The following is an 11,122-nucleotide window of genomic DNA, read 5'->3' as shown; positions in this document are numbered from 1 at the left end:
TGGTTTGCAGTAGAAATGCAGGCTAGAGAAATGGTCACATGCTATTAAAACTGATATGCATTTTCATATATATTTTCAAGTGTTAACAGGATTAGTGTTAATTGCCTACAACATTCATGGTGTGTTTTGTGTTTGAAATCTTCTTGGGAAAAAAACCCCACATTTGTAAGCCCTAAAAGCTTCTCAGTTTAAATGTCTTCATCAGCAAGGCAAATACAGTCAATTTTTTTTTTTTTTTTTGCATTTGATAGCTATCATCTGATGACACTGTGGAATTTTATTAATAGGCATAACATGCACATTTATTAGTAAAGTGGTTATCTGCCAATATCACACAGAGAAGTATTATTTCACCAAATAAATCTTGGAGTTGCCTTGCATGCTCTTGGCAGAGTATTAAGGATCATTGATTTTTGAAAATAATTTTTTCCAAATGCTAAGAAAAAATTCTTTTTGAACAGAGAGGTAGAGGTTGTGTGCACTTTGTAGCACATTAGACTGCAAACACCTATAGAATGAAAGCAAAACTAGTGAACCTGCTCATTGAAAGAACACACTCTGTGCTTTCAGGAGGAGCCATGTGAGCAAGCAACTGGCAGGGGCTAAAAAGGCCCCTGCTAGTCCAGGCTGCCAACAGGGACCTCCCTGATCCAAATCTCCCCAAGGCTCCCCTTGTTGTACCTCTGTTGCCCAGGCCTTTTCAGCTAATGCTATCCCTGTCTGGTGCCTCGGGGTGGAAGCTTTTGGCATGCCAACTTTGCTAGAGTGCTGCTGAAAACCAGCAATAATTTCTACATGTTTTGCCAACCACTGTGTTTCCAGGTCTCCTGGGACAGCTGAGGACAGCCATCACCATGATCCCTGCCCTGCTGTTGCTGGGTCTTTCAGCCCTTGTTGGTGAGACTGGTTTGGGTTGCTGTCAAAAGCACACTGGGAGTTGTTTGCAGAAGGACTTTGGAGAGGAAGGGTGCAGACAGGCCTGAGGCTCCCTTCCTGCATGGCTCTGTAAGATCCTTTGTGGCTGAAAGTCCTCAGCTGCTGTTTGAGGCTGTTTGCTGCCCACATGTGTCTTTCAAACCTTATCCAGTATCCCTGCTTTCTCAGAAATGGTCTCACAAAAGTGGCAATCTCTTTGATGGAGGCTATTTGTTCCTCAGTTACTGAGGACACAAGGTAATTTTCCCAGACTGAGGCAAGCATTCTCCTGAATTAATTAAGTTATGGAGGGACACAGGAGACAATCCCAACTAGGGTGCTCAGCTACCACCAGCCATCATCTGAGTGGTTCCAAGCACTGGGGGGCATTGAATGGGAACAGCCCTCTGAAATAAATGCAGAGGCTCTGGTTCTCCTCTCCCACACCAGCCTTTAGACCTAACGGGGCAGGAGCATAGTCATCTAAATGGTTATTAGATCCATTTGCTTCAATATTCAACTAGAAAAGAGCCAATCTCTGTTCTCTACCTTTCTTTGACAACATTACTGATGGAGAGCAGGGGCAACCCTACAAGCAGGGCCAACACAAGGGGATCAACACAAGGGGATGTGGGCTGCAGGTCTGGACTCTCTCATGCTTGACTTGTATGCACTTGCAGGACTTGAACAATACTGCTCTGAGATCTTATGTGCTCAAACACCTCTGTTTAATATTTCAGCTCCATCCATGAGTTACAGTTGCTATGGTGACATAAGTGCTCTTCAAGCCCCCACCATCTCCTGTACACCTGTAAGAGCCTCTGACTGTGGTATGTATCATTCATTGCTTGAGTTGTCAACTTTTGTACTTGACAGAGAGATGCCTTACCTTCTGTTACTGCCAAATTAATGTGGCGCAGCTATTCAGTCAGCAAAAAGGGAGAAAAGTGACACTTCCTCTCCCAAAATAGCAGATGAAGCCTCCAGACCTGATGGGAAGTGGAAGGACAAACTTTATGTCCCATGGTCAGGATCTTCAGCCTCAAAGCAAAGGGAAATAGTACCACCCCTTTTCAGTTAAAACAGCTACTTCATCAGCCAGGACTTTAGCATCAGCCTCCTCACAAAGTCCCAGGGCTTGTCTGCTTCAAGGGTAAGTTACACAGAGCCAGGTCCTGGCATGTTGGCTGAGCTGGCCAGAGACACACTTTACAGGAGGAAAGTCCCAGGTGTGTAGCCATCCTACTCTGGTTGACTCATTTTTGGCAACTCCTTCACATTTCTTTCTTTCTTTCCTGGTGTTACTGCCTGGTGTCCCCACACTGCTGACTGTGTCACATTCACGCTGCTGATATCTCCAGGCATTTTGCCATGCTCCTCAGATGTAGTCACTTCCAGGGCAGAACTAACTGCAGGTATTCAAGAACAGATCTGGACCTGCTTGCTTGTTTCCAAACTGTTCTAAATTTGCTTTAAAGAAGCCCTTACTCTCTAGAAACAGAACACAGCCGTTACTGCAGTGTGGCCAGTTTATGGCAACATACCCCTCAATTTTTTCAAATCCATTTCAAAACTTCACTTTTCTGACTCCAGAGGTGCAGAAGTCAGAAGAAGAGGACTGTGCATTCTACCTCCAAAGAAGTTTCCCTGTTTGCCTGGTCATCCCTGGGCAGTGGAACAGCAGCTCCCTGGCCATGGTCAGAGACAATAGAGCTGTGCTTGTATCTCAAACCTCACTGCCTGATTTGATATAGATGTGATTTCTTAAAAACTTGAGTTACTCCTTTGACACAGCTGCTCCAGGGGAAAGCCAGAGGTTTGGAGAGAGGTGTGTGTAAGTCTGCCTTTTCCCACCCCACAGGATATGCCATAAGGAGAGCTGCTGAGGCAGACCTCGTACGCCTGAGGAGATATGAGATCCCCATCAAGAGAGTAGCCAGGAAACTGTGCTTGGACCCAGCGCTCATCGGTGGCATCATGTCCCAGGAGAGCCGTGTTGGCCTGCTCCTGGACAACGGCTGGGACCGGGGGCAGCAGAAGTACGGCCTGATGCAGGTACTCCAGGGTGATAAGTGTGAGAAACAGCACAGCAATGTAGTGCACACCCCAGGGCTTTATCTTAGCAAATGACTGCTCTCTGTTGGAAACGGCAACCTCTCTAAATCAAAGGCTGTGCTTCGGTGTTGTCCTGGACAAGGTCACTTCAACGAGTCAAAGCCTGGGAGTACAGTGAAGAGTGGGTAGCACTTAGAGGGAAACCCATTTTCTTACTTCTCTTTCCTAGATCAGCAGGCAGCAACTGCGACCTTATGTGGCGTGGGATAGTGAAGAGCACATAAATCAGTGCTCAAATATCCTGGTTCTTTCCATTAATGAAGTACGGGCAAGACATCCTACCTGGACCTGGGACCGGCAGCTGAGAGGTATGGAATGAGCTTTGTATTAGGAAGGGACAGACTGGCTGGTGGGAGTGCTGTGTGCTTTTTGGTGTCACTTTTAAGGGAAAAACAGCATCAGTGTGGCAGGTTTTACAGCATCTCTTGCCAAAAAAACCCCACCAAAAACACCAAACAAACAAAAGAAACCCCCAAAGCCCTGAAATAACAACCAGAACCAGAGTTTTCTAGTTTAACAGAAGCAGTACCAGACCAGCAGACTAGCAATGAGAAATGGCTGTTAGGTGAATAAATAAGATAGAAAGCAACTAAATAAAAGTCACTGGAGAATGCAGAAACTGAGGCATGACAACACAACAGAATTATTGTGGTAACCTGTTAAGTTGTGTCCAGGAAGACTGCAATCCAGTTTTCCTTGCAGTCCATGCTACCTGTGTGCTGGTTTGTTCACCCATTGCTATTTCTTACTCTTCCTTCCTTGCTCTGCTACTGCTCGTATTTGTGCTGATTACACCCCTTTCTGGTAACAGTGTTCTATTTCCACTTGCATTTGGAGGGAGTGGTGGGCTCCTTCACTATAGCAATAAAGATTTTATAGAATCCAGTCACTTTTCAACAGTAATGCACAACTGGCACTTTGTCAAGCACTTCTTGTTTGGTGAGATGCATGGCATTTTTTGCTACAAATTTTTCCTCTTAAATCTCTGTTTCTTACAAGCCCATAACAATTCCTTCTTAACTCTTTCTAGGGGGAATCTGCACCTACCATGCAAAAATGGGCAACCTCCAGGTCTACGAGGCAGACCCATGCAGCAGAGACTACAACTACGTCAATGGTGTGATTAGGCGAGCCCAGTACTTTAAGAGAAATGGGTTCTAGGTCATAAACCCACCCTGCCACTGAGCCTCCCCTCTGCAGACTGGCCCAGCAGTGATTGTAGTACCCAGAGCATTTCCTCAGGTCTCCTGGCAGGACTGATGCTGGTGGCATTGCCAATGCCACCTGGATTGCTCCTGCAAATCCCAGCCCCCCACTCACTGATGGGTGAGCTCAGCACTGTTTTCCAGGAGACTCCCAGGGATGAGATCCCACAAGCTCAGGACCTTTGAAAGGCAGATGGGGACAGACCAGCAATGTTTAAATTTTGAGTGAGGAAGGTGACTCTTCCTGTTCAAAGCTGCACCCTGGGGCTCTTTGTGCATCTCCCAGACATGGACACAAACAGCTCTGCCTGGGCATTAGCTGTGCTCTTCCCATCTGCATCCACCTCCCTCCCTCTCCATGGCCAATGCAGGGGTTGAACACCCTGTTTTCCTTCCCTTGGTGCTGCTGACTAAGGAGCAATGAAGAGACTACTCAGTGAGCTTTTGGTCTCTGCAGTAGCTGAGGATTCCTGAAGCCAGCCTGGAGAGGGACAATACTAAAACATGCTGTGGTTGGTCTCCTGAGTCCACGGCCATGGTGCAACTGGGAACCTCATCAGGGTATCTATATGGAAAATACTGCAAGTGCCACAACAGGCAAAATGCCTTTCCATCAGAGAGCAGCCCTTGGAGCAGGACTCAGGCCCATGCCTACCCACGTCAGGAGCTATATCACAGCAATAGTCTTGGTAAAAAAACCCACAGCTTTTCCTGCTTTAGTTTTGGCACATTTGTGCTGAGTTTCCTCCAAATTTAAAAGCATTTCAGCATGTGTCCCTCTGCCAGGAATCCCAGTTTCTAATAGAAGTGAATGAGCTCTGGTCTGTTTGAAAGTGGATGGGTCTCTCAGTACCAATTTATTAATTAGACAAAAAATAATAAGAAAGAAATAAAGATAAATGTTAAATCCCAGTGCTTATTTTTTTTCAGTTTCATGGGGCTCAGTGGGTGGCAATCTACAACTTGAGTAAATAACCCCATTCAGTACTCTTGGAAGGGGTCTAAAACTCAGTTTGAGAACAAGGAGAGGATAGTGGCGCTGCAGACTGGATAGGTGAGAAAAGCTGGGCCTGAGCCTAGCTGCTGACTCAAACTTGTGAACATGGTAAAAGGAATGTTCACATTTAGCCTTTCAAATTAGCATTTTGGAGGTGTCAGGGTACTTTTCTTCCAGCTGCCACCACTATGATGCAGGAGTGATGTGCCTGGCAGCCCTTGCCTGGCAGAAAGGGGCAGTGCTGTGCACGTGCCTGGGCTGCCAGGCAGGGTCAACACAGGCAGCATGAGAGCAGGATTGCAGACAGCTTTTGCAATTTTAATGTTGTGCCCCTTGTCTTGCCAGTCACTCATCTGCTTATCATCATGGCAAGAACTCTGCATGATTGACACAAGTTGCAAGCAAACTACTTTTATCACCTCTGGAGACCAGAGGGAACTCTAGGTTGTCTCAAATATCACTGATTTTTTTTTTTAAGACTACCATAAACAGTTCAGTGTTGAGCAACCACAGATATCAAGCTATATTTTAATAAGTCTTCAGTGAATTCTGCACTGTATTAATATAATTTTACTAAAATCATTACTTTGTAATACAAACTTATGAAATGTATCACATGATTGCCTACTTAACATAACTTATATAAAATTCATAGGATTAAGCCTTTGGTGCATTATGTTATGTAAACCTCTATGTTACATAAACCTCTTATGTAAAGCCTATGAATGAATTTTTGGTAGATCAGTATAAACTTCAGACGGGGCAGGAAATCTCATTGCTGCCTATGTGTACAAACCTGGGGGGTGAATTCCAAGGGTGAACAAGAGTGGAGCTTTCTTCATGTCATTCTCAGTTGCTGCCAGCAAGCTCCTTGTCACCAATACTGGTTCTGCCAACCCTGCAGATCTCTGAGCTCCTCAGAAGTCCAATTTGTACAAGCGTTACCTATGAAGCTGTTGAGGTAGCAACACCCAAGGGCCTACAGACATGCCTGCTGAGTTGTGCAGTACCACCACAAAGGATTATTTCTATTTAAAGTCTATTTAAAATTCCAAGTTATGGAAATTCCATATTTTGTTCCAGATGTTGTTTTAGGGTAACAACACTTTGCAGTGAATACAGAAAATCTATGCAGAAAATTAGTTAAAGCTTGATAAATTGGTAGGAAGGAGTAAATAATTAAGGTTTAACAGCAGCATGCTGCCTTAAGATTTGAGTGAAAGTTTTCCTGAAAAATAATGAGTTCAGATTGTTGCTCCCCTCTGATCTTTTTCTGGTCACCTTTGTCCATGTTACTGGAAGTTTCTTTTCTGCCTGATGTAGACAGAGCAACTGCAGCCGCACTCTTGGTCACCCTTTTGACCAATAGGCTATTGAAAAAAAAACCCAAAACCAAACCAAAACAAAAACAACAAACATCTTGCAAAGCAAATGATCCAATACCAAGTAACATATAAGAAAAAGCAGAAGCACAGGCAAGTAAAGAGAAAAGCCAAATCAGAGGGGAAAGAAAGGTCCAGGGAATGAAAGACCAAGACACCTGCCCGAAACATTGAGGAAGGTGCTACAGTAAAGGATTGAATGGTTACTTCAAGAGATCCTGTGGGACAACAAAGCAGCAAGAAACTGTCAGGAGGGTTCTGGCAGGCTGGCTTGGCAGAGAGAAACCATCTCAGATTGATTAAAATCTTTATCTTGGGTAAGTGGCCAAGAGAGAATCCATGGTTATGCCACATAATGAGATCGATGATGCTTTCAGCAGAAATATGAAGTACCCTCATATGTGAAGGGCTTCAAAGTAAGTAGAAAAAGCACTGCTTATCAGCAGCTTCTGGCCAAACTGGTGATATTTTCAAGTGGAGCTACACAAGTCTGTCCTACACCAGTTTCTCTGAAACTTGCAGTGAAAAAATGAATGGATAATGTGAGCTATCAAACTGTGGGCTACATGGAAAGGGAACATGAGCACTTCCATGGTTAGAAACTGTGAAAACCAGTTAGGAACCAAAGCACTGAAATCAATTAAACACAGGTGCAAAACACTCAATGAAGTCAAGCAGAGGTGTAGCAGGTGGGCAACCATCCCACAGTAAGGGCTGGGGATTTTAGTGGGAAGCAAAAAAGTTGATGTCAGAGACAGGAGAAATCAGAAAGAAGGAATATCTCATTTGGGGGGTTATCTTTGTTACAGCAATGTGTGCAAAGCACCTGGGATAACTTTTCTCAGCTATACAGCTGTCAGTCAGTGAGACTTGGCAACAGAGTTTGAGCCTGTTGCACCTACAAAAATATGCTCAGGACAATCACTGATGGAAAGTACAGCCTGTGGAAATAAGGAATTAGAGTCTACACCCGCCTCCCAAAAAAACAAAAAAAAGAGAGAAAGCACACAGTTATGATTTTCTAATATGCAAAACAAATTACCTACATACTTCCATTCTCCTTGAGGGTAAGACAAATAGAAACAAGTTTAGCAGCAGATTTGTTGGATACTTAAGAAACTTTCAGGATAATGAAGCAATGCAACATTTCCTGGGTGTTTTAAACAATATTCAAGACCAACATGTAAAAATAGCTGCACATCATATATAATCATAGAATAGCTTGAGTTTGAAAGGACCTTAAAGATTACCAAGTTCCAACTCCCCTTCCATAGGTAGGGACACTTTCCACTAGACCAGGTTGCTCAGGGCTCCATCCAACCTGGCCTTGAACACTTCCAAGGATGGGGCACCCACAACTTCTCTGGACAACTTATTCCGGTACCTCACCACACTCACAATAAAGAATGTCTTCCTAATATCTAATCTAAACCTGCTCTCTTTGCAGTCATGTTTTGTAGAGAGGGGAAATGTGATAGGTGTTGTTTAAGGACCTTTCCAGCCTCACACTGCTGAATCAAAATCAGCAGTCAGCAAATGAAAAACCAATTGCAGACAGGAAAGAAAAATCTTCTCTTTTGGGGTCCTGTGATTTGGTTTTACAACTGATTTTACTACTGGGAAATCTCTTTAGATGTGCTTCCTACAATAAAGAGCAAGTGTGAGGTGTAGTTTTTCATCAGCTTGTTAAGCTGCAGGTGGAATGAGCTGATCTCTCTGTGGCTCAGGCCTGGAGACTGGAGCTGCAGTGACTGGCTTTCATAGAAAACAGGCAGAGGGACCAATTACACAACCTCTTTCAGCAGTAACTGAAGCAGCAGGAACACACTGTCAAAACCAAGTCCCTCTTGTGACAGAGCCCTAAGCCATGTGGGAAAACAGATTGTTCTGATGGCTGATTGCAAATGCTGCAGCTGGATCTGTTTAAGCCACACGTCCATGTATCTCTCTCTGAGATTTGCAGAAGACAAAGGGAAACACCAGCACATCAATGCAGTGCTGAATAACTGTGTTTGTTCTGCTTTGTTACTCATTGCAAAACTGGGCTGGGATTTCCTAGCCAGCAACTTGTCCCTAGGATGGTGCCTCTTATATTGCCCAGGACGGGCACCAGCCTGTGGTCCCAGAGATGCCAATGGAGCCACTGCTGCAGCTGTGGGTAGCTGTTTCTAATGCCTGCCCAAGTTTATTTAATTGCCTGCCCTGGAACTAAATACTCCCATATTGGATGAACTTTTACCCCTTTCAGTGCTAAAAGAGATCACATTGTAGGATCACAACCTCAGAGCAGTTTCCCACCAATATCCCTCAAACAAAATCCCCGTGCTTCTCTCTAGAATTTGTTTCTGTGGGTTCCTCAACCAGCTCGTCCTAAAAGCAGGGATTTATCGCAACCAAAAATTCTGCTTCTGCATCTCATCCTGATGAGGCACTGATCCAGCCCACTCATGCCACCATCCCACATTTACTGCTCCTCTGGCTTCACTGACCACTCTCATAGAACTCAAAAAGGATAGTACAGTCTTACTACAGCATTTTTATCAGTAGCTACTGGGATCTCCACCCACAGATTTTTAGGGTGCTTTTCTTTTCCTGTAATATTTTTATGCTGTAACATTTTTATCACTCCTCCACATCTACGTCCTACTCAGTCATTCCTGTGAGGCTGGAAGTGCTGTATCTCATTGGTTTTCTAGCCTCCACCAAGTCTCTGAGACACCTTCTGTCTCATGGTTGTCATTTAGACCAGGCGTTTGAGTTCTGGCTTGATTTTGAAGTCTCTAGCAACTGCACAAAAACACTTGTAAGTTTGTCTTTGCTTCATTGCTTTAATACTGCAAGTCTCAAATCCTTGCCACCATCTATTTTGTCTTTCTCATGTATCGTGAAGGTGCTGTTTATTTCCCTCATGTTTTTCTTTTTTTCAGAGGTAAACTGAACATCAGCCTTGTCCACCTTGCAGATCACATGAGTTTCAAAGACCAGATACTCCTCTGTATTTGTCAGCTTTCCCCTGCTTCTAGTGGAAATGTTCCTCTAACAGCTCTACAATTTCCAGAGACACAGGTTGTCCATGCTACAGCTCAGGCGCAGCCTGCCCCTTCTATGCTGCACCTCTCATTCATGTTTTGTCAGTTCCTCACATGTCTCAACCATTTACAAATCCCTCCATTTCCCCATAAGGCCATCTTGCAGCCTCAAGATACGGACCTTCTCCCAGCATCCAGAGCACCTGCCTTCTTAACATGGGCTGGGTAACCTCCCACAGCTTAAATGGGCTTGATTGCCCTGGGAAACTTGTGTCAGCCTTGTTTCTCCCCTGAAAGCATAACTAGGATCACTCATTTCTTACCCAGCCCTTATTAAGCTAATTAGCAATTAGGAGAAATGTTCAAGAGCATGAAAAAAACCCATGTGAGGATGTGGCTGCCCTGAGACTCTATTTCTGTAGCCCTCAGTCTTACACAAACACTCAATTTCCAAGAATAGGAAAGGTTTCTTGTTTCAAAGCAGGCAAGGAGAAATTTGACTAATTTCTGTCCTTTAAATCAGGTTTTATTTTATTAATTCCCTGCTTATTTAGTCATCCCTTAGCTGGTTCAGATCAAGAAACTACCAAAGCTTTCAAAGGGTTTTGGGTGTGTGCATGGTTACAGAAACCAGGATCATAGATTCCTGTCATAATAATAAAAATCCTGGCAATCTAGGTTTTGTATTTTTGTTCTAGAAATGAAGACAAATTCTAAAAAGGGCACAGCTACATGCCTAAGCCATAAATGCCATACAGAGGACCAGATTATCCCACAGATGTTTGCCCTGAGCCATTTAATTGCCAGAGGCAATTCTTCCCTCCTGCCAGACACAGAAGAAAAGAGTGAAGAATAGCTGGTGCTAGATCTGGTCCAGTGCCCTGCAGCCTGGCTTCTGGGGAAATCAAACTGTCCCTCCCCTGTGCCTCTTGTGATCAATGGAGAGCTGACTGCTAATTGGCCATGGACACTGATGGATGTCCTACAACTATCACATGCACAAAATTTTTAGTAGCAGGGCTATCAGGTTGCTCTATATGGAGGCTGAAGAGCTATCTGAGTATAAATAAAGCCCCCAGGGAATTCAGGTGAAACCGTCTAGGTGTGGCAAAGGAGGTTCATATACAGAATATGGGCAGGGAATAAAGTTGTTCACGTTAGCAGTCCTCAATTACTGTGATGTAGAAGCAAACTAGTACATCCTTTATGTTTCTGCCCCAGAAATAAGGGAATAGTAGCACAGACCATTTGGAGATTACTGGTTTGTGAATCACCTTTGGTGGTATTTTGAATTTTTTAAATGTCACTTGTTTTGAGCCACACGTGTTCTATTCCCCTTCCTGCCAGATGCACTTTCCTCTGTTTCAACCTTCTTTACACTCAATTGTGAACATGAAGAGCCCCATGCATGAGCTAGTGTGACTCTTTGCAGCTGGTTCTCTATGGGAGGTATCAATAGCACAGCAAAAACTTACAGAA

The 11,122-nt window shown here is 44.1% G+C and overlaps 1 protein-coding gene across 1 annotated transcript; it reads left to right on the top strand.

The window, feature by feature from the left end:
- The first annotated feature begins 649 nt into the window (after window positions 1–649).
- Window positions 650–4,828, top strand: LOC116992159 (lysozyme g-like). The gene is made up of 5 exons (XM_033051457.1): window positions 650–897; window positions 1,656–1,745; window positions 2,777–2,970; window positions 3,200–3,338; window positions 4,061–4,828. Exons 1-5 carry the CDS (start codon window positions 855–857, stop codon window positions 4,189–4,191), a joined length of 597 nt encoding a protein of 198 aa, XP_032907348.1. The 5' UTR covers window positions 650–854; the 3' UTR covers window positions 4,192–4,828.
- The last annotated feature ends 6,294 nt before the right edge of the window (window positions 4,829–11,122 follow it).

This window comes from Catharus ustulatus, chromosome 2 (genome assembly GCF_009819885.2).
Source record: "Catharus ustulatus isolate bCatUst1 chromosome 2, bCatUst1.pri.v2, whole genome shotgun sequence".
NCBI lineage: Eukaryota > Metazoa > Chordata > Aves > Passeriformes > Turdidae > Catharus > Catharus ustulatus.
Note: the sequence above shows the minus strand (reverse complement) of the source record. Positions and strands in the feature narration are given on the sequence as shown.

Excerpts from the sequence above, each read along its gene's own strand:
- LOC116992159 (XM_033051457.1), top strand. The coding sequence starts at position 855 with ATGATCCCTGCCCTGCTGTTGCTGGGTCTTTCAGCCCTTGTTG. Across the intron at positions 898-1,655 it reads GGGTCTTTCAGCCCTTGTTG|CTCCATCCATGAGTTACAGT; the intron begins GTGAGACTGGTT and ends TTAATATTTCAG. Across the intron at positions 1,746-2,776 it reads TGTAAGAGCCTCTGACTGTG|GATATGCCATAAGGAGAGCT; the intron begins GTATGTATCATT and ends CCCACCCCACAG.